Source organism: Onthophagus taurus, chromosome 11 (assembly GCF_036711975.1).
Source record: "Onthophagus taurus isolate NC chromosome 11, IU_Otau_3.0, whole genome shotgun sequence".
Taxonomy (NCBI): Eukaryota; Metazoa; Arthropoda; class Insecta; order Coleoptera; family Scarabaeidae; genus Onthophagus; species Onthophagus taurus.
This window is the reverse complement of record NC_091976.1, coordinates 26,882,491-26,905,940: the sequence shown is the minus strand read 5'-3', so window position 1 is coordinate 26,905,940 and position 23,450 is coordinate 26,882,491. Positions and strand designations below refer to the sequence as shown.

General features: G+C 30.4%; 3 protein-coding genes across 5 annotated transcripts; all 3 read left to right on the top strand.

Moving 5' to 3' along the window:
* The first annotated feature begins 162 nt into the window (after positions 1 to 162).
* On the top strand, positions 163 to 9,988 carry LOC111414360 (monocarboxylate transporter 9-like). Of its 3 annotated transcripts, none has more exons than XM_071199944.1 (8): positions 163 to 303; positions 613 to 808; positions 865 to 991; positions 4,522 to 4,665; positions 4,723 to 4,979; positions 5,031 to 5,949; positions 6,004 to 6,195; positions 9,750 to 9,988. In XM_071199944.1, exons 2-8 carry the CDS (start codon positions 662 to 664, stop codon positions 9,866 to 9,868), a joined length of 1,905 nt encoding a protein of 634 aa, XP_071056045.1. In that variant the 5' UTR covers positions 163 to 303; positions 613 to 661; the 3' UTR covers positions 9,869 to 9,988. The 3 variants fall into 3 exon arrangements, with proteins under 3 accessions (XP_071056045.1, XP_071056046.1, XP_022901447.2); XM_071199945.1 differs by having other exon boundaries at positions 173 to 303; positions 4,718 to 4,979; XM_023045679.2 differs by lacking the exon at positions 163 to 303 and having other exon boundaries at positions 363 to 808.
* Positions 9,989 to 10,137: 149 nt separating this feature from the next.
* Positions 10,138 to 16,755, top strand: LOC139431975 (monocarboxylate transporter 14-like). The gene is made up of 6 exons (XM_071200302.1): positions 10,138 to 10,549; positions 10,609 to 10,879; positions 10,932 to 11,405; positions 11,476 to 11,943; positions 12,001 to 12,192; positions 16,568 to 16,755. The coding sequence occupies exons 1-6, from the start codon at positions 10,472 to 10,474 to the stop codon at positions 16,690 to 16,692; spliced, it is 1,608 nt and encodes a 535-aa protein (XP_071056403.1). The 5' UTR covers positions 10,138 to 10,471; the 3' UTR covers positions 16,693 to 16,755.
* A 446-nt stretch (positions 16,756 to 17,201) lies between these two features.
* On the top strand, positions 17,202 to 19,395 carry LOC139431924 (monocarboxylate transporter 14-like). Its single transcript, XM_071200199.1, has 6 exons — positions 17,202 to 17,452; positions 17,505 to 17,775; positions 17,931 to 18,293; positions 18,345 to 18,863; positions 18,917 to 19,108; positions 19,162 to 19,395. The coding sequence occupies exons 1-6, from the start codon at positions 17,375 to 17,377 to the stop codon at positions 19,311 to 19,313; spliced, it is 1,575 nt and encodes a 524-aa protein (XP_071056300.1). The 5' UTR covers positions 17,202 to 17,374; the 3' UTR covers positions 19,314 to 19,395.
* Positions 19,396 to 23,450: the final 4,055 nt, after the last annotated feature.

The window sequence follows — 23,450 nt, the reverse complement described above, 5'->3', positions numbered from 1 at the left end:
TTCTTGAAAATAAAAAATAAATTTTTATGTTTTAACAACAAGTTTTATTGCCCTGTGGTAAAATTTTATGTAATGAAAATGAATAACTATTGAAGTTGTCGAGATAAAATTTTGTGCTGTCGTTATCAATGATTCCTGCCTATTTTTTTCTGTAACTTCTCCTCAGTTAAGTCTGCGGATTCATGCGATGCAGTTGTGATTAAGTGATCGTCTCGCTGTCTGTATATAATTACAACAAATTTACAACGTGCTTATCTTTCTTTAATATGAAAATATCATAAAAATCATCAATTAACCTTTAAAGTAAGTAAATTTTTTAATTTAATACTAAAAGTAGCAAAAAGATCTTGGTTTTTTAATAGTATATCATTAACTTTTTTATGGAACAATAGCTTTGTTGAAACAACTCGTTTTGAAACCGCCTCATTTCTTTGTTTAAAATTAAAATTAAGCGATTTTATTTTTATTTTTAAATAACTCAAACCAGGATATCAAAACGGATCAAAGTTTTTTCTTTAATTTTGATAAAACTATTTCGAATCAGCTATAATTTGTTGACCTTTGTGTCAAGTTCGTTTGTATGGAATTCATGATTACAACTTTAATGATTAGAAATCACCACGTGCGATTATTTTGAAAATCCTGAAATAATATAACAAAAATGGATAAAACATTGAAAGTACCAGAAATAAAAATCGATCACTGTAATCAACCAAAAAGGAGAAGATACAGAGTTACAGATCCTGATTTTATAGCCCCGGATGGGGGATGGGGTTGGTTAATTCTTTTAGCTTGTGGATTTAGTAATGTAAGTATAGATACTTTTCTAATTTTTATTCTTTAATAAGTTTTTTTTTGTTAAAGTTGAGTACTTTTCCTATGTTACAACAATTTGGGTTAATATTCAGGGAAAAATTCCAAAGATTAGATTTTACTAATCCTGAAACGACCACGATTATTAATTTAAACTCAGCAGCTACAGCATGTATCGGTAAGAATTAATTATTTTATTTAATCTACTCACAATCAGATCAGATCAAAGAGATTTAAGATACTTGTATATTTTTTTTATTTTGAATGTGGTTTCAACCGCTATGAAGTGGCACCTACTTGTTATCTTTCTATAATTTACGAGATGTTGCTAAATTAATGTTCAATTCATGTAAGGTGGTGTTTTTATAACTCAAATTAAATAAATTGAAATTTAATGGGAACAACTTTCATTGAACTAAATCTAGAACTAACACTAGACCTAGAATTAGAAAGTTTCGGGTTTAGCCGTGCGTCTTCAGATGTTTTGCTAATAGTGCAGACTTGACTTACCTACTTTTCGAGCAAACAGTATCTAGACTTCTATTCTGTTAGATAATAGTATCCAAAATTCTGCCATCTGTATCCAGGCTTCTATCAATACGTATTTTCCATCGGCAATATCTAGTCTCTTCTACTACCTGTATGTAATCTTCTGTAAACAGCATCTAGTCTTTTGCCTACAGTATTTAGTATTCAGCAAGGACCTTCTATCTTCTAGCGTATTCATGCACGTCCAAACAGTTAACCCAACAGAGTAAAGTGGGCTATTTCTAATTTCAAAAAATCCTCTAAAATCGCCTGGAGGAGATGGAATTCAGCCTATTTTTCTGTAAAAAGGCTTAGAAGACTTGCTCCCAGTAATAATATCCCTATATATAGCTAGCTACAGCCTTAGCTATATACCCACACTATGGAGGAAAGTAAAGGTGGTAGGCGTTCAAACGCCCAAGGTATACAGACCAATTAGCCTAACTTCATTTCTCCTCAATGGGATGGAAAAGGTAATCGATCAATACCTTAGGAATGGAGTGCTTGTCACAAATCCACTCCACCCTAGCCAACATGCTTACCAGAAAGCAAAATCAATTACTGCTCTCCATGCTTTGACTAGCATTTTAGAGGAGGCAATTGCAACCAAAGAGATAGCCCTATGTGCTTTCATAGACAGAGAAGGCTCTAAACGTAAAAGATATATATCCGTCAACAATCAAATAGTGTATAGCCATGAGGCGAGTCGTTGACTATAAAGGCGCTAAGACGATGCCCCAAAGAGGGAGTGCTATTATGGTGGCTGGTACTTGATGAAGATCCTAATAAAAAACGGATTCAAGATTCAGGGTTATGCTGATGATCTGGTAATCCCAATCCAACGTAAATATGATACAATCATAACTCAACTAATGCAGAAAGCTCTACTACTCACCAGTACTTGGTGTAGAAGTAATGGGCTCAGCATCAATCCAAATAAATTCGAAATACTCCATTTAAAGCAGAACTATTAACCTCACAACAGAAGTTAAATATCTAAGGGCAATACTAGACAGTAAACTAAACTGAAACTCACACTTAGACAAGGTGAGGAAAAAGGCCGTCATGGAAAACCAGATCTGCCGCAGGCTCCTAGGGAGGAACTGGGGTCTTAAACCACGAATGGCTCATTGGGCCGTAGCAATAATCAGACCCATGGTCGCCTACGCCTCATTGGTTTGGTGGCCAAAAATAAAACATAAGACAGCACAACAACAGCTGGCACAAATCTAGCGTACTCGGTCTCACACCGCTCATTTTGTACTCGATTTGTTCATTTTAAGCAGAAAAGTTCCTAAAAACATATGCTCAATTCTCAAAGGTAACTGAGATACAGCCAGTTAATGCAAAAAGTTACCTTTGAGAATTAAGCACATGTTTTTAGGAACTTTTCTGCTTAAAATGAACATATCTATAACATATTAATGTACCATTCCTCATAAAACACCCTGTATATACAAAAGGAGGCAGCTTCAAGTGCCTTATCACTGAAAATAGTTTCTACACTCAAGTTGATGCAGGGCAGCCTCAGAGGACACCTCGAAATCCTCAAGGACCCATGTTTAAATCACCTGATTGAAATTAAAACGAACCTTATACTGACAGAATATAATTTCAACTAGCCGTATAAGGTCATATTTAGAAGCAGGGATGAGATGCGTCCTAAGATCCCCTTCGCTGAGGCATAAAACCTCAGGTTACCTGACCGGCCATGCGCCTCTAAAATACCACCTCTTCCACATTGAACAAGCTGAGGATCAAACCTGTCGACTTTGCATCGACGAGTCAGAAGCAGCTGAACATATACTGTACAATTGCATCGCGAGAGGCCGTCTAAGACAGAAAATTTTCGGTATAAATCTGTCGACACCTACCGACATAAAGGTTCAAGACCTCAGGGCAATACTAAGGTTCATCAAGGACCTACAGGTTGCGGTAACGAGAGGGGCTGCTCCCCTCAGCCCGGCAGCAATAATAATAATAATAATAACGCACGTCCAAAGCAGTATTAATGCAGCCTAGATGGAGACTCCACTCTGTATAAACTGCACTTGATAGAAACATGGTGAAGACTTAATGCACAGATGTTTTAGATTATATACCTTATTGTCTTGAAGCAAACTGTATAGAGATACTTTGTGGAAGCAAGATAGATATTTAAAATAGATTGGAATTTCAAAAAAATCATGTTTCTAGTATTCTATACAGAGAATTTTGTTTTCTGTTGGTAGTATTTTGCTTTTTGGCAGCAATATCTAGTCTTTTACAAGCAGTATCTAGTCTTCAATTAGAAGTATCCAGTTTTCCGTTAACAGTACCTGATGTTCTAAGTATATACTCTTTTACTAGCAAACTTTTGTCAGCAGGTCTTCTATATGGAAGATGTTGGCTTGCAATGATAGTGTTTAGCCTTCTGCCAGCAATATTTACCTTTCTGCAAACTGTGTATAGTTTTCCTGTAAGAACATCTAGTGCTCAACCAGCAGTAAATTCTTTTTATAGTCGTCTTAACGAAGCTCTAGTATTTCACTGGTAGTATTTTGTCTTTTGCCAGCAGTGCAGATTTGACTTATCTACTTTTCGAGCAAGCAGTATCTGTTTTTGTATTAACAGTATCGAACAGCATCTACACCTAAACCAATAGTATCCAGTCCACCGCAAAACTTCTGTTACCATTAAAACGTCATTAAAATCTGAACTAAACGTTTAGAAACAATTAAAATCACGAAATTTTTCTTCTCTTCAGATACACGGCTAAACCTCAATGTTACTAATTCTAAATCTAGTTTTAGTTGTTATTGAGTGCTAGATTCTTGTATATTTTTATTGAACTAAATGTAGAATTAATTAATAAAGAACGCAACGGTGTTGATACCTGCTTAAATTTGTGTGCAAATTTTTCACATAACGGACTTTTGGTTATAAAGGACCCATATTAATCCGTTATATCAAAGTTTTATTGTATTTAAAGAAAAACTTATAACTTACTAAACATATTATTGATCACTCACTTTACACGTGATAAATACACAAAAATTACATCATTCATCGCAATTTATTGCCGTCACTTAACACTATGAGTCGCTAATCATCCCATTAAACACTAAAATATTATAACCTTAGTGTATTCAATTTAAATTGTTTGAATCATAAAAACGCTATAAAATAAACATTTTTTAGGACTCCTAAATGGACCAGTTTTTAGAAAATACTCCTACAGACAATATGCATTTTTTGGTTCAATTTTAATATCAATCTCGCTAGTTTTAACATGTTTTGCAAACACAGTTTGGATGTATTTACTTTTGTACTCGATAATTTATGGTAAGAAAGATCATCAACAATTAATTATAAATTTAATCTATAATCCTGATAGTTTAGGTGCTGGATTAGGAATTACGCAATCATCAAACGCCTTAGCCTTAAACACGTATTTCCGGAGAAAAAGGCGAATTGCTACAGGGTTATCATGGACAACAACAGCGGTTGGCCCCATCGTTTGTCCATACATCATCAATTATTTAATGGGTTTATATGGAATGGAAGGAACGTTGGGAATTTTCGCAGGATTTTCCATGCATGCAATAGCTTGTGCTTTATTATTACAACCCGTTCATTGGCACACAACGTTTAGAGAAGTAATTCAAATTAATTTTATTTTAATCCATAAAAATCAAAAAAAACTTTAGGAAGGGCAAAAATTAACCGAAGGCGAATCAGGATTCTTCGACGGAAAACATAAAAAATCAAAATCACTTTTAAGCAGTCAATACTTCGACAACGACGACGAAAGATTTTCCTGCGGTTTTGACATGGTTGATCCAGGAACCCCAATGTTAATCTACGCAAACGATGGTTGGTACTCGAGAAAATCTTCTTTACGCGGTTCTAGGATGTCTTTAGCATCGAGCAGAGGAAGATCTCGTTTGGCATCCGGACAAACATCCGTTGCAATGTCGAAAAAATCTTCGTATACAAATTTAACAGAAATTAAAAAGAAAAAACCCGGTGGGCCAATCATTCAAGAACACGACGCAGAAGATTGCCCAACTGAAAAAGCACCACAAGATCTAAAAGAAGAAGAAAAAAAATTGTTGTTGAACGAAAACGTTGAAAAAAGTAAAAACGGAAAAAACGATCTCTACCCCAATGAAAAAGTCGTTTTAAAAACGGCGGCTCAAAAATTGGAACGTTACAAAGAGTTCAAAGATATCCAAGCCAAAGAACGACAAAGAAAAGAGGATTTACGTAAACTTAAAGAGGTACAAGAACAAACTTCTAAAGAGGAAGGAGATGAGAAAAATTATACATTTTTGCAAAAACTTTCTATGTTCTTCGATTTGAATCTCTTTAAAGATTACGTCTACGTTAATCTTATGTTAGGAATAACCATAGCTAATTTCGTCGAGTTAAATTTTTCAATTTTAACACCATTCGTACTTAAAGAATTCCACTTCGAAAATTATCAAATCGCCACTTTCATGTCTTTATTAGGCGCTAGTGACATTGTTGTAAGATTTATCGTACCGTTATTAGCCGACAGAATTGGATGGGAAAATAAATCATTTTTTCTTTTTGGCGTTCTTTGCATGGCATTTGGAAGAATAAGTATGAGTCAAATAATAAAATAACTTTTTAGATTAATTAACGTTTTTTTTTTAGTTCTTGTTCATACTCAAACTTATCAATGGTCAATATTAGTAGCTGTTATAATAGGTTTTGGAAAGGGGTTAAGAACCGTTTTTATGGCTTTAGTTATTCCAAGTCATGTGCCATTAGAAAAGTTACCAGCAGCTTCTGGTCTTCAATTAGCAACGAGTGGACTTTTATTTCTTGTAATGGGACCAGTTATAGGTAAGTAAAGATTAAAGTAGTGTATTAACGTTTATTTTTAAACGTTTCGTTGAGATTTTAATGACGTTTTAATGACGACTTGATACTGTTGATACAAGTCTAGATACTGCGTGCTCGAAGAGTAGACAAGATACTAACAATGTAATACTAGATTTTCTTTATAAACGACTAGTTATTGCTGACTGAGTACTAGACACTGCTAAAGGAAGACTATATGGTGTTTGCAGAAAATTTCTTACTGCTTACAGAAAGGTAATTACTAGTGGTGGAACGGATATCCGGCGACTATTATATTTATATCAGGTTTGTCATTAGCAACCTCATTATAACAATTCCAACACGATATATAATAGTTATTTATATTACAAGTGGACTAGAAACATAATTACTGTACGAGTGTGGAAAATTGCACGACGAGGTTGTAGACCGAGTGGTTTAATCACACGAGTACTGTAATTATGCTCTAGCCCACGTGTGATATACAACATTTTATCTACGACTGCTAAAAATGACTTAAAAATCTATTTCTTTAAAAAGGTCTATATTTTGACATTTATAAAACTATTCTGAAATGATTGTTGACAATTTTGAACTAATGTCAGTTTCAATAACATGTTTACTCATCTGGAATAAATGTTTCGAAATGTAAAAACATAACAATTAATGTTTATAATAAATAGAATTATTTTTTTTTTAAATAGGTAGCACTTTTTCTTTTGTATTCTTGCTCATTTCAATAAATTAACTCTGTTCTGATTGGGCTAAATATGCGTTACGTAATGAAACCAGTGCGGTAATGAACTTCATTACGTAACTCAAATCACCTCAAATGAGTGTGGTAATGATGCACTTATTCAAGTAGTCGTAGATAAAATCCCTGATTGCAGTTTCGTCTAGTTTTCTTCTCTTCGCTTTTAATTCATCATATTCATTACTAACAGAACTATAGCTGTTATCAATTTCGACTAATAAGGTATCCTCTTTTTAATGCAAAAAGCCGTTTTGAAAAATTACTTTTAGTTCTTGAGAAATAAATTTTTGAAATGATCGACAATTTTTTCGAATTTTGACATTTTCGCCGATTAAGTTTTAAAAATTCGTATAAAATAATAATAAAAGCGTCCTCTTTCCAATGAACAAACCCATTTTGAAAAAAAACTTTTAGTTTTTGAGAAAACAATATTTGAAGTTTTGATAAAATTTTCGATATTGCAATTTTCATCGATAATTTTCAAAATTCGCTATAAAATTAATTTCTTGAAGCATCCTTGTGGAAATATCACCAATTATTAATTAACGTGTCCTCTTTTTAATGCAAAAAGCCGTTTTGAAAAATCACTTTCAGATCTTGAGAAATAAATTGTTGAAATGATCGACGATTTTTTCGAATTTTGCAATTTTCGGCGATTAAGTTTTAAAAATTCGTATAAAATCCAGTTTTTGGAATATGACTACGAAAATTTGCCAAAGTGTTAATAAAAGTGTGATCTTTCCAATGAACCAACCCGTTTTGAAAACTAACTTTTAGTTTTTGAGAAAACAATATTTGAAGTTTTGATAAAATTTTTGATATTGCAATTTTCATCGATAATTTTCAAAATTCGCTATAAAATTAATTTCTTGAAGCATCCTTGTGGAAATATCGACAATTATTGATTAAAGTGTCCTCTTTTTAATGCAAAAAGTCGTTTTGAAAAATCACTTTCAGTTCTTGAGAAATAAATTTTTGAAATGATCGAAAATTTTTTCGAATTTTGCAATTTCCGCCGATTAAGTTTTAAAAATTCGTATAAAATCCATTTCTTGGAATATGAGTTTGAAAATTTGACAAAACATTAATAAAAGTGTCCTCTTTCCAATAAACCAACCTGTTTTGAAAAATAACTTTTCGTTTTTAGAAAACAATATTTGAAGTTTTGATAAAATTTTCGATGTTGTAATTTTCATCGATAATTTTCAAAATTCGCTATAAAATTAATTTCTTGAAGCATCCTTGTGGAAATATCACCAATTATTAATTAAAGTGTCCTCTTTTTAATGCAACAAGTCGTTATGAAAAATCACTTTCAGTTCTTGAGGAATAAATTTTTGAAATGATCGACAATTTTTTCGAATTTTGCAATTTTCGGCGATTAAGTTTTAAAAATTCGTATAAAATCCGTTTCTTGGAATATGAGTTTGAAAATTTGACAAAACGTTAATAAAAGTGTCCTCTTTCCAATAAACCAACCCGTTTTGAAAACTAACTTTTCGTTTTTAGAAAACAATATTTGAAGTTTTGATAAAATTTTCGATATTGCAATTTTCATCGATAATTTTCAAAATTCGCTATAAAATTAATTTCTTGAAGCATCCTTGTGGAAATATCACCAATTATTAATTAACGTGTCCTCTTTTTAATGCAAAAAGCCGTTTTGAAAAATCACTTTCAGATCTTGAGAAATAAATTGTTGAAATGATCGACGATTTTTTCGAATTTTGCAATTTTCGGCGATTAAGTTTTAAAAATTCGTATAAAATCCAGTTTTTGGAATATGACTACGAAAATTTGCCAAAGTGTTAATAAAAGTGTGATCTTTCCAATGAACCAACCCGTTTTGAAAACTAACTTTTAGTTTTTGAGAAAACAATATTTGAAGTTTTGATAAAATTTTTGATATTGCAATTTTCATCGATAATTTTCAAAATTCGCTATAAAATTAATTTCTTGAAGCATCCTTGTGGAAATATCACCAATTATTAATTAAAGTGTCCTCTTTGTAATGCAAAAAGCCGTTTTGAAAAATCACTTTCAGTTCTTGAGGAATAAATTTTTGAAATGATCGACAATTTTTTCGAATTTTGCAATTTTCGTCGATTAAGTTTTAAAAATTCGTATAAAATCCAGTTTTTGGAATATGAGTATGAAAATATCCCAAAGCAAAATCACTATCCGTTCCATCACTAGTAATTACTACTAGCAGAAGGTTTAATACTACTAATACAAGTCAACATTCTCTTTATACAAGACGTGTTTTCAAAAGACCCTATTCTGCTGGCTAAAGACCACTTACTGATAGCAGAAATCTAGATATTGTTGGAAGAACCGCTAATGAAAGAAATAGAAGAGTAGATACTGCTTGCAGATGTCTACATGTTGGTTGCAAAGAGTGAGTACTACCAGTGGAAGATTAAATCTTCTTTATAGAAGGCTAGAGAAGATCTAACTCTAAAAAATGGCATCGTGATCAAATAATGCATACTGAGCAAAATATAGAAATCAAAGCGTATATGTGACTGTGAGAGTACACTTCTTCTATGATGCACGTGCATACGTCATTAATTGATATGGATTGGTGTGGCAAAATTATGCAACATATTCAATTAATTTAATCATAACAACCTTATGAGGTTAAAATAAAATTGTTTTGACTTTAAGGTTGCATATCTTTACAACCGTTCAATAAATTAAATTGCAATACATTTTAATGATTCTTTATTTATACGTAATTTGTTATCTAATAGAAATTTGACCTCAACCCAACTAATAAATACACTTTTGTTTTTTGTTTTAGGTTGGATAAGAGATTCAGTAAATAATTACGTTGTAACATTACATTTATTAAACATTTTAACATATGCAACAGCAGTTGCTTGGCTGGGAGAAAAGTTTTTAAGAAATATTAGAAAATAATATTTTTCGTAACATTCGATATGTGATATTTTTAATTAATTAGATTTAAATGATAAATAATAAATACTTGTCTTGTTTTGAGTACAAATTAGTTTAAATATATTTTGTAACAATAATAAATTTGACACTTTTATTTCATCCCTTAAATTAAAATTAAATCTAAAAAACAACTCGATAACAAATTATGACTTATCAAAGAAATAAAAAAGGAAACGAAATCATAAACAACAACTCATGAAAAGACTCAGTTTGTTAATAATAATTCTACAGTTTAGTTTATTTCGTTATCAGTTGTATTAAAAATGATGAGTGCTTTTAAGATAAAATAGCATTGAAAACGTTACGTTTTGTTCGAGCATTTTATGCATTCAAAATCTAATCCGGAATAATGTGAATGCAGTAAAGATAATTATTGCTATTACTCGTGATGCAACAAGTACAACCGATTATTGTTAGTGAATAGCATCGATAAAACGTTATCTTTAAAAATAACGAAATAAATTGAGATTTAAGTGATAATTTATTTATTTCGATTTATTCGGTCATCAAAATTTATTTTTGAGGCTATTTTATGGATAAAAGTGTTTGGTTTTTTTAAATAACATGACGGTTTTAACGAAAAAAGTACCTCCTGATGGTGGATATGGTTGGGCAATTGTAACAGCTTATGCACTTCATCATGTAAGTATTTTTTGATTATAACTAACACTAATATAACTTTGAGGTACTTATTTTTTTAGTTAATGATTATTCCAATACTTCAAGGTTTCGGTTTAATTTATCGAGATAAATTCGAGGAATTACATTTTACAGCAACCGAAATCGGATTAATATTAAACACATGCGGGGCTTTTTCAATGTTGTGCGGAATCATAGCTGGTCCTTTAATAAAAAGTTTTGGATTTCGAAAGGTTGCAGTTTTCGGAGCTTTTTCTCTCACATCAGGAATTCTTTTAACGGGTTTTGCAAATACTTTTATCCAATTTATGGTCACTTATGGTTTTATAACTGGTAAAATTAATATTTTTAATGAAATTTTTGGTGTAAATTTATTTTGTTTTAGCTTTCGGAATGGGATTAGGTTTAGCAGCTTATCCGGTGGCTTTAAATAATTATTTTGTTAAAAACAGAAGCAAAGCTGCTGGTTATACCATGACAATAGCAGGATTGGGGCCAATTTTTATGCCTCAAGTTATAAGTTTTTTATTATCTTCTTATGGAGTAACCGGGACTATGATTATCATAGGGGGGATAAATGCTCACACATTTGTTAGTAGTTGTTTATTACAACCAGTTCGTAAACACTTAAAAGAAATAACCGAAGAATCCAAAGAAGAAAATAAACAAATTAACACCGAAGACAGCGAAGATGATGATAATCCAGAAAATGTTAAAAGATTAGAAATTTTAGAGGAATCAAGATTTGAAATTGGAACACCAAGGAGAAAAATATCTAGGGAATTATCAAAAGATATCGAGATAGAAGCCATGTTTAATTTAGATTCAGCATTTTCTCAAAGTCTAAAATCAATCGCTGGTTTGTAATAAAATCAAAAATACAATTTGTAACGAAATATTATATTTATTATATTTTTTTTTAATCTTAGAATCTTATCAAAGACAAGCATCGTTAACTTTATCGGAAAAATCTGATATTCCCGATATTAAAATAAAGTTATACGATGCCGATGGAAACATGGTCGAAGAAATCGAACCTTTAAAAGAACAAAATCAAAAAGTAATAAAAGAAGAGAAAGATAAATCGATTTTTTGGAAAATCGGACGGACTATTATAGATACTTTCGATTTATCATTATTAACAGATCCAGTTTATGTTAATATCATGATTGGGATGTCTTTAGCAATTTTTGCGGAGATCAATTTCTCAATGCTCACTCCGTTTATAATTGGCGATTACAATTTATCAACGCAAGAAATCGCTACTTTTATGTCTGTAGTTTCTTGTACTGACATATGTTTTCGATTTTTAGCACCGTATATTGGTGAATGTTTAAGTCAATCGCATCGAATACAATATTTATTATCGTTATTTTTATTGGTTGTATCCAGATTTGGTAAGTTTAAATTAATTTGAACAAAATGTATTTTATTTTAATATTTTTTTATTCAAGCTTTATTAGCTACAACAAATTATTATCCACTACTAATTGTAGCGGCCGGTTTAGGAATTGCACGTGGTTTTAGAACCGTTTATTCAACTTTAGTAATTCCAAGTTACGTTCCCATCGAAAGATTAGCTCCTGCGATGGGAATGCAAATGGCAATGAACGGAATTTTTATTTGGATAGGTGGACCGCTTATAGGTGTGTAATTAAACTATAAAATCTTATTTACTTCTATAGAAATCTTATCATTTATATGCATTTTATTCTTATTCGTGAGCTACAATATAAATAAATCATAAAACAAGTTTATTTAAACAAATATAATTAAAATAAGTTTAATAAGACTAAAATTTAAAAATTATTTAGATTTTTTTTGTATACGTGGATTTGAATGAATGTTTTGACCATCAATACAACAAAATATTATGGTCATTGTCGATGAGTAATCTCAAAAAATAATCATATCTTTCGTATCAGGTATTTTAAGACAATATTTCAAAGGTTACGAGGGCTTAAAGTCTCATTTTTATTTATAAAAAAATAAAATAAATGAGATGATAATAAATAGTGCTATTGAAACGAAGAGAATAAGATACAAGAAAGAAGGAATAATAACATTGCTATGGTTTCCATTACGATTCTTTGTCTTATTAAGGAAGAATTACCAGAAGAAATCTGAAGATCATAATTTCAAATATCGTACTTGCAAACAATTTAATGAAAATTTTGATTATCAATAATTTCTGAACAAGATGGAATAAGATTTCAGTATAAGGAGGTTTTGTTTCTCTTAATCGAACAAGATGGTGCTAGTGTGTTCCAGACTAGACGTCGCGCCTTTATTTTACCTACATAAAGAAATAAAGACGCGACGTCTAGTCTGGAACACGCACCAGTCCGATTGGACGGAACGTACATCTCCCCGCATGGTTTATATCTTTTTCTTTTTAATTAACAATTCTTTTAAATTATTCTAAAAAAATAGATAGACATAACTTTGATGTGACATAATTCACATATTGTACATATTTGAACCATGTCTAAAACACAATCTATGTGTAATTGTGTTGCATAAAGTATAGTATCAATGATAATAGAGCATAGGACTTGGTACCATTAATTTTAACATGAATTTAGACATAGGTTCATAAAAATTTCGTGATTGTAATAAAAAGATCCTTCTAAACGCTTAGTTCAAATTTTAATGGCGACGGAAGCGTAGATACAGGTGGCAGAACATTAGATACTCTTGGCGGTGGACTAGATACTTTTGGCTAGATACTTCTTGCCTACTAAGAGTATGCAAGTCAAGTCTACACTACTGGCAAAAGATAGATACTAAAGATACTAACAGTGAAATACTAGATTTTCATTTTTTATAGACTACTAGTTACTGTTGGCTGAGTACTAGATACTGCTAAAGGAAGGCTATATACTGTTTGACTACTACTGCTGGCTACCAGAAAGGTTTATCCTTTTCCTGGATAATCAGGGATACTTTATTAAATTATATAGAACTAGTTCTGTCTACATTTCCGGTCAATAAGCATTTAGGGTGTATGAGATACCAATGGTACTCTGCTTCCGCTTATTAATAACTGCTTTTAGGACATTAATGGCTATTAATACTATGAAGTAGTGATGGAATGGATAGTGATTTTGTCAACTTATTTGAATCCAAGATACAAAATGAACTTTTTTGATGCTTTAATTTACGAAGCAACTCTAAAAAGAGGATACTTTAATCCATAATTGGTGATATTTCCACAAGGATCCTTCAAGAAATTAATTTTATAGCGACTTTTGAAAATTATCGATCAAAATTGCAACATCGAAAATTTTATCAAAACTTCAAATATTGTTATCTCAAAAACTAAAAGTAATTTTTCAAAACGGGTTGGTTCATTGGAAAGAGGACACTTTTATTAATACTTTGGGAAATTTTCAAACTCATATTCCAAGAAATGGATTTTATACGAATTTTTAAAACTTAATTGGCGAAAATTGCAAAATTCGAAAAAATTTTCGATCATTTCAAAAATTTATTTCTCACGAACTGAAAGTGATTTTTCAAAACGGCTTTTTGCATTAAAAAGAAGATACTTTAATTAATAACTGGTGATATTTCCATAAGAATACTTCAGGAAATTAATTTCATAGCGAATTTTGAAAATTATCGATGAAAATTGCAACATCAAAAATTTTATCAAAACTTTAAATATTGTTATCTCAAAAACTAAAAGTAATTTTTCAAAACGTGTTTGTTCATTGGAAAGAGGCCACTTTTATTAACATTTTGACAAATTTTCAAACTCATATTCCAAGAACTGGATTTTATACGAATTTTTAAAATTTAAACGGCGAAAATTGCAAAATTCGAAAAAATTGTCGATCATTTCAAAAATTTATTTCTCACGAACTGAAAGTGATTTTTCAAAACCACTAGTTGCATTACAAAGAGGACACTTTAGTTAATAATTGGTGATATTTCCAAAAGGATTCTTCAAGAAATTAATTTTATGGCGAATTTTGAAAATTATCGATGAAAATTGCAACATCGAAAATTTTATCAAAACTTCAAATATTGTTATCTTAAAAACTAGAAGTAATTTTGCAAAACAGGTTCGTTCATTGGAAAGAGGACACTTTTATTAACATTTTGACAAATTTTCAAACTCATATTCCAAGAACTGGATTTTATACGAATTTTTAAAACTTAATTGGCGAAAATTGTAAAATTTTAAAAAATTGTCGGTCATTTCAAAAATTTATTTCTCAATAACTAAAAGTGATTTTTCAAAACGGCTTTTTGCATTAAAAAGAGGATACTATAATTAATAATTGGTGATATTTCCAAAAGGATTCTTCAAGAAATTAATTTTATGGCGAATTTTGAATATTATCGATGAAAATTGCAACATCGAAAATTGTATAAAAACTTCAAATATGGTTTTCTCAAAAACTAAAAGTTATTTTTCAAAACGGGTTGGTTCATTGGAAAGAGGACACTTTTATTAACACTTTGGGAAATTTTCAAACTCATATTCCAAGAACTGGATTTTATACGAATTTTTAAAACTTAATTGGCGAAAATTGCAAAATTTTAAAAAATTGTCGGTCATTTCAAAAATTTATTTCTCAACAACTAAAAGTGATTTTTCAAAACGGCTTTTTGCATTAAAAAGAGGATACTATAATTAATAATTGGTGATATTTCCAAAAGGATTCTTCAAGAAATTAATTTTATGGCGAATTTTGAATATTATCGATGAAAATTGCAACATCGAAAATTGTATAAAAACTTCAAATATGGTTTTCTCAAAAACTAAAAGTTATTTTTCAAAACGGGTTGGTTCATTGGAAAGAGGACACTTTTATTAACACTTTGGGAAATTTTCAAACTCATATTCCAAGAACTGGATTTTATACGAATTTTTAAAACTTAATTGGCGAAAATTGCAAAATTTTAAAAAATTGTCGGTCATTTCAAAAATTTATTTCTCAACAACTAAAAGTGATTTTTCAAAACGGCTTTTTGCATTAAAAAGAGGATACTATAATTAATAATTGGTGATATTTCCAAAAGGATTCTTCAAGAAATTAATTTTATGGCGAATTTTGAATATTATCGATGAAAATTGCAACATCGAAAATTTTATCAAAACTTCAAATATTGTTTTCTCAAAAACTAAAAGTTATTTTTCAAAACGGGTTGGTTCATTAGAAAGAGGACACTTTTATTAATACTTTGACAAATTTTCAAACTCATATTCCAAGAAATGGATTTTATACGAATTTTTAAAACTTAATTGGCGAAAATTGTAAAATTAGAAAAAATTGTCGATCATTTCAAAAATTTATTCCTCAAGAACTGAAAGTGACTTTTCAAAACGGCTTTTTGCATTAAAAAGAGGACACTTTAACCAATAAGTGGTGATATTTCCACAAGGATCCTTCAAGAAATTAATTTTATAGCGAATTTTGAAAATTATCGATGAAAATTGCAACATCGCAAATTTTATCAAAACTTCAAATATTGTTTTCTCAAAAACTAAAAGTTATTTTTCAAATCGTATAGGTTCATTGAAAAGAGGACACTCTTATTAACACTTTGGGAAATTTTCAAACTCATATTCCAAGAAATGGATTTTATACGAAAAATTTATTTCTCAAGAACTGAAAGCGATTTTTCAAAACGACTTTTTGCATTAAAAAGAAGATACTTTAATTAATAATCGAAAGTGATGATGGATTACAAGTGAAGAGAAGAAAACTAGACGAAACAGCAACAAGAGATTTTATATATCGTATTAGGATTGTTGCAATGAGGTTGCTAATGACAAACCTAATTCCTGTGAATGGTGGAGTACTAATTAATAGATTTTTAATATTGCTTTTATTTTACTATACCATACTGGTAAGGACATGAATGAAATCAATTGTTGTTAAATCATCTTTTAGGTAATATCAGCAAAGTTATGTCACTATCTTTTCTGTTCTGTTTATGCTACTCTCCAGATTACTTCTAATTTTTTCTTTATTATTAAAATTAATAATTTCTTTTTTTTTGTAGGTTTAATTCGGGATATAACCGGAAGTTACATAAAATGCATCTACGTCATAAATTTAATGACGTTTACAGCTTTCGTTATGTGGAGCATTGAACTTTTATACATGCGATACAAAAAGCAAACGTGATAAAAAAAATTTATAATAATTATTATTTATTACAATAATAAATAAATTCTATTTTTAAACGTGTTTTTTCTTTAATTTTTATTAATTAATGATCAATGTTTTTTTTATTCAGTTAATTTATTTTTAATTCAGAAACAACTTATATAAGATACTCAAAAATTGTCATGAAGGTTCCCAAGAATTTATCTAAAATCTCAGAGGAGCCGATTAATCAAATTATCAAAAAATAGATAAGAAATTTTAACGAATAATTATTACTTGCGTTTTTTTTACTCAATCTCAAGTAATTTTGTAATTAACTTTAATGATGTGATAAATTAATTGCTATTTGTTTTTCTTTTAAAAAATATAAATAAATGAGAATTATTTATTAATCATTTCGCCGCATTTTAATATTGCAAGTAACTATTTAAACAGAAAATGAGTTGATTAAACAGCAATTATTATCTGATTCACAATCCCCGAGTTTTACTTTTTATCATTTTTTTGAGGAGTATAAGAGTAGCACAGATAAAATTGTAGATAAATAACTTCATCGCTAAAACGTATAAAAGAGTGTTATTAGCTTTCTGACTAATATTAACAAAGTTCCCTCCAAGTCTAAAACATCGTGTTTTAGATATAAAGTTATAGTTTATAATTTAATTGTGATTAAAGTGATAATTAGTTTTTCTTTTTAATTATGAGTGTTATGACGAAAAAAGTTCCTCCAGATGGAGGATATGCTTGGATTATTATGATTGCTTATGCAATGAACCATGTAAGTTCTTTATACAATCAAAAAAATGTATTAAAGTTAATAAATTTCTTAGTTTTTCTGCATACCGATCATGCAAAATTTTGGTTTAATCTACAAAGAAACCTTCGAAGATTTAGAATTTACAGCAACCGAAATCTCAATGATTTTAAATAGTTGTGCAGCTTTTTCAATGTTAATCGGAATAATTATGGGTCCTTTATTGAAACAATTAGGATTTCGAAAAGTTTCATTAATTGGAGCCACCTTTATAACGACAGGCGTTCTTTTAACATCTCGAGCAACGAAATTTAAACATTTCATGATCACCCACGGACTTATAACATGTTAGTAAGTTATTATTTTTCAATCAGGAAATAAAACTGTCGATAAAAATAGATTTATTTCTATAAACTATCTTAATCTTCGGCGATAAGACTTTTTTAAGCGGAATCATAACAAATAACAAGTTCATCTAACAAAACAATACTTTTTTTAACAGCAATCGGAATGGGAATTGGAATGTCATCGTATTCTTTAGCCCTCAATTCTTATTTCACAACAAGAAGAGGTAAAGCAACGGGTTTAGGGATGACATTAGCAGGGTTAGGGCCAGTTTTAATGCCGCAATTCATCAGTTTCCTCTTATTTTCTTATGGAGTTCAAGGCGCGATGACAATTTTAGGTGGGATTGTATCTCATTCATTTATTAGCGCATTTCTTTTACAACCAGTTAAATGGCACATGAAAGATGAAATTATAGATGAAGAAAAAGATGAAGAGAAAAAAGAAAAAGAAAATGTTGAAACTGAAGCTGCAATAGCCTTGGATTCAAATTTATCGGGAAGCATGTGGTCTTTAAACGGTAAAAATTAAAACAAAATTATAATTCAATTTATTTTAAAATATATTTTAGAGGAAAGACAAAGATTATCGTCGGTTTCTTCACAAAGGAGAAGAAAATCATTAAAAAAATCAATGGAATCTTTAAGTGGTACAAAAATTCTTGAAGAAAATGAAAGGGCAGAAAAAGAACCGCTTAATCCAAACAAAGAAAATGATAAATCTCAAAAAGATGAAACAGAAGATAAATCAAAAGATGTTAAAAAGAAAGAAAAGCAATCACTTTTAAAACGAATCGGACATAACATCACGGAAATGTTCGATTTAAAATTACTTAAAGATCCAATTTATCTCAACATTATGTTTGGAATGTCTTTCGCAATTTTCGCAGAAATGAATTTTTCCGTTTTAACACCGTTTATTTTGGGGGATTACAATTTAACCGTTCCTCAAATCGCCACTTTTATGTCGGTAATTTCTATTTTGGACATCATTTTTCGATTTTGCGCCCCATTTATTGGCGATCTTTTAAAACAATCTCATCGAGTTATGTATTTAGTTTCAATGATACTTTTAATTGTTACGAGATTTGGTGAGTTATTACTATTTCGTAAGAAAATAATTTTTATAAACCATCTTTTTTAGCTTTATTATTAACCGGCGAATACAAAGAACTTCTGATTATAGCTGCAACTCTTGGAATAGCCAAAGGATTTAGAACTGTTTATTATTCCTTGGTTATTCCGAGTTATGTCCCAATTGAAAGATTTGCAGCTGCCGCTGGAATTCAAATGACTGTAAATGGGATTGTTGTTTTAGCTGGAGGACCCGTTATTGGTAAATTAAAGTAATTCTTTTAAATTAAAACACTTAATTATTTTTTGTTTTAGGTTATATTCGAGATTTAAGTGGAAATTATCGTAATTGTATCTACGTGATAAACGCAGTAACATTCGCCACGTTTTTAATGTGGACGGTGGAAATGTTGTACGTAAAGTACAAAAAACAGAACAAAGTGATGAGTGATAACGGAAAGACATGACACATTTATTTATTATGTTTGCGTATGTTCTTATGAGTTATGTAATTATCTAATTTATTGTTGAATAAATGTGATGAGTAAAGTCACGTTTTTAATTTTTTTATGTACCAAAATATGTTTTTATGCGACATTGCGAAATATTATGTTAAAATTTGTTGGTATAATGAATCTGTTATGATGCGTAAATTATTTTTAATCTACGTCAAGAGATTATCAACTTTTAAAAATAAATTTTCTATTTATTTTTAGTATGAATCATGGAAAAAAAAGAAATTAAAATTTTCAAATTATTATTAGAGTATTTTAAGGATTATTTTTGAATTTTTATACTAAACACACGAGGGGGATGCAAGTCATTCCTTATAATGAGGTATTCAAATTTTCCATGAAACAAATTAATTCGCAATAATGAATAACAATGGGTAAATCTACTGATATAAAAGATAGCTTGATCTTGAGATATGACTTAATGTACCGATTTTCAAAACTTTTTGGCGCAGAGGAGTGACATATTTTTGTATTTTTCTCGATATATATGCATCTGAGAGAAAAAGCACAAGAAAACAATATTGTTAAGAATTAAATTTGCTACAAGTTTTGTTCCAAAAATTTTTTTATAACATACTTCGATTCTGGAGTGTTACCATTAATAACGAAAAAGCAACAAATTCATAAAATTTTCATATTTTTACGTTTTTCTCAATATATAAGCATCTGAAAAGAAAACTGCAAGAAAGCAGTATTATTAAGAAGAAAATTTCCTACAACTTTTGTTCTAAAAGTTTCTTTATAACATGCTCCGATTCTTTAGTCGTACCATCAATCACTTGAAAAAGAAACAAATTTATCAAATTTTTATATTTTCGTATTTTTCTGGATATCTATACTTCTAAGAGCAAAAATGCAAGAAAGCAGTATTGTTAAGAAGAAAATTTGCTACAACTTTTGTTCCAAAACTTTTTTTATAACATGCTCCGATTCTTTGGTCGTACCATCAATCACTTGAAAAAAAAAACAAATTTATCAAATTTTCATATTTTCGTATGTTTCTCAATATCTATACTTCTAAGAGCAAAAATGCAAGAAAGCAGTATTGTTAAGAAGAAAATTTGCTACAACTTTTGTTCCAAAACTTTTTTTATAACATGCTCCGATTCTTTAGTCGTACCATCAATCACTTGAAAATGAAACAAATTTATCAAATTTTTATATTTTCGTATTTTTCTGGATATCTATACTTCTAAGATCAAAAATGCAAAAAAGCAGTATTATTAAGAAGAAAATTTGCTACAACTTTTGTTCCAAAACTTTTTTTATAACATGCTCCGATTCTTTAGTCGTACCATCAATCACTTGAAAAAGAAACAAATTTATCAAATTTTCATATTATCGTATTTTTCTGGATATCTATACTTCTAAGAGCAAAAATGCAAGAAAATAGTATTGTTAAGAAGAAAATTTGCTACAACTTTTGTTGTAAAAGTTTCTTTATGATATGCTCTAATTCCTGAGTGTTACCATTAATTACTTAAAACAGCAGCAAATTCATAAAATTTTCATATTTCTCTGTTTTGCTCGATATGTATGCATCTGAGAGCAAAAGTGCAAGAAAGCAGTATTGTTAAGAAGAAAATTTGCTACAACTTTTGTTCCAAAACTTTTTTTATAACATGCTTCGATTCTTTAGTCTTACCATCAATACCTTGAAAAAGAAACAAATACAGGGTCCGGCAGTGAAAAGGAAAGATTTAAGATAGGGTTTACAGCGCGCCGCGAAGTGATGGGGAAGAAAGTAGCCGACTTGCCAAGACCTGTATGATTTGCCATTTAGTTTACAATGGAGCGTTGGAGGGGGGGAATCGTGGTTACGCAGTTAAAGCCTATTTTCAAAATGGTAAGATTTCGTCAAATGGAATCATCGGTCCATACTTTTTTGAGAATGATGCTGAAAATGCCGTTACCGTTAATTCTGTACGACACGTTGCAATGATTTAGAATTTTCTCACACTACAACTTGAAGGCTTTCCAGTGAATGAACACACACTTTTTCAACAAGACGGGGCAACAAGTCACACTGCAAGAATTTCAATGAACGCCGGTTCTAGACAGGAAGTTGTTGCACCTCCGTGACGTCATCCGCCCAATGTAAAAGGATAGGGAGGGGTGTCAACCAAAGGCTTGGGGGGAAAAATAGGTTGGTAACTAGATCTGGTGTCTTTTCCAATACCAACCTTTTTTTTTTCACCTCAGCCTTAGGTTGGTACCCTTCCCTATCCTTTTACATTGGGTTGATGACGTCATGTGGTGCGGATGTGGTGCTGTGGTGCAACTTCCTGTTAAGAATCGGCGTTTCTATACTACTGCTGTAAATGCTTTGAAATGGGGATATCAGTTGGCCCTCACGGACTCCCTACCTAACCGCGTGCGACTTCTTTCTTGCAGAGTCTTGCAGAGACTCCAAGAATGCACAAATTGTAACGGAAGACATTTGGCGGATGTCGTATTCAAAAAATATTTTTTTTGACAAAGTAAACCAAATGGCTACTCTCTTATTTTCCATTAATGTACCATCTTTAGTAGTACCATCTATCACTTGAAAAAGGAACAAATTTGTCAAATTTACTTCCAAGAGCAAAAGTGCAAGAAAGCAATATTGTTAAGAATAAAATTTGCTACAACATTTGTAGTAAAAGTTTTTTTGTAAATTACTTCTAACCCCGAGCGGTTTCTTTTGTAATGTCAATTATACCGTGAAGGAATGTTGAGTAAGGTTTTTCTATGGTCCTGGATTTGCAGACTCCCAGGCAAAATGTTTGAAATTAATTGCATCTTAATGAAAAAAAATCTTGATCTAAATGTATCTCTCCCTTAAATCAATTAATGCAGAGGTACCAGAAACCAGTGTACTAGGACTAGTCCTCTACCTGCCACTTTTGTCGATGATACTGCTATAATGGGCGTGGATAAAGATCAGTGCCAATAAATTTACTAACAGCAGTTAACAAAATTAGCAACTGGAACAAGCAATGCAGAATCGACAGTATATACCAAATCAGAAGACTCTAGAGGATCAAACACACATTAATATTGGTGTTATTAAAAGAGAATGAGTTCAACGATATTGCTACACTAATGAGTCACAAAGATTGAGATCAGAATAATATAGCAGGGAAGCAATTCCTAATCCAGTAGCCGCTGAGTACTTTAAAACCAGAAAGTACTCTCCAAAGTGCTCTTCTAGGACTTCAAATCACTCTATTGGTCCGATATGGTCATTCTCAGTCCTACATAATAACAATCTATTTTATATTTGTAGTTATATAGTTTGGGTTGTGGACACTTCTCGATTACGAATTTTTTAAGTCGTCCACGCAAAAAAATAACTTTGGAGAGATGAAGAGAAAACTGAAGAACTTACGAAAATTCAACTTTTTATCAAAGTGGTAATAACAGGAATAATTACATACAGAACTAGTATCTAATTGGACAAGATGCTGCAGATAACGACGTAATAGTACACAGAGAGTTATGTTACTTAGGTTGACTAACACAAATCGATCAACCCAATGCTAAATTAAGTTGTATTATAACAATAATTTGCTTGGGCTTTGGTACATTTTTTTTTGGGAGATACAAAATCCATCAGATTTCAATAAGAGTAAAGTCTAAAAGTTCTGTATAACTCTTCCCATCATATTGATAAAAAGTTTTAAGGTTGGGAGTAACTAGAAACTTAATAATGCAAATATGAAGAATTTCTATATTTTTTTGTATCTATTTAAGAAACATTTTCAAGTTTCTTCATCGATTTATTGTTATTAATGCTATTGTTATGTTAATAACTGATTGTGTGATTGTATGTAAAAAAATTGTACTACAACAGAATACAAGTTCAAATCAAGGCCGTAATCACGAGAATATCATTTGCAATAAAAAATAAATAAATTGTTGAGTGTTTTTATAAAATGTTATTTTACCCTACTTGTTTTCTAATTGTTTTGATCGTGGAATTGTGTTACAATTATAAGATTAATATTATCAGTTTATTTTTTAACAATTTAATTTGTACTTCTTCAAAAAAAAAACACCGTTTTACATTTAAATGAACTTGAACTTTAAAATTTTCCAAGAATTTTT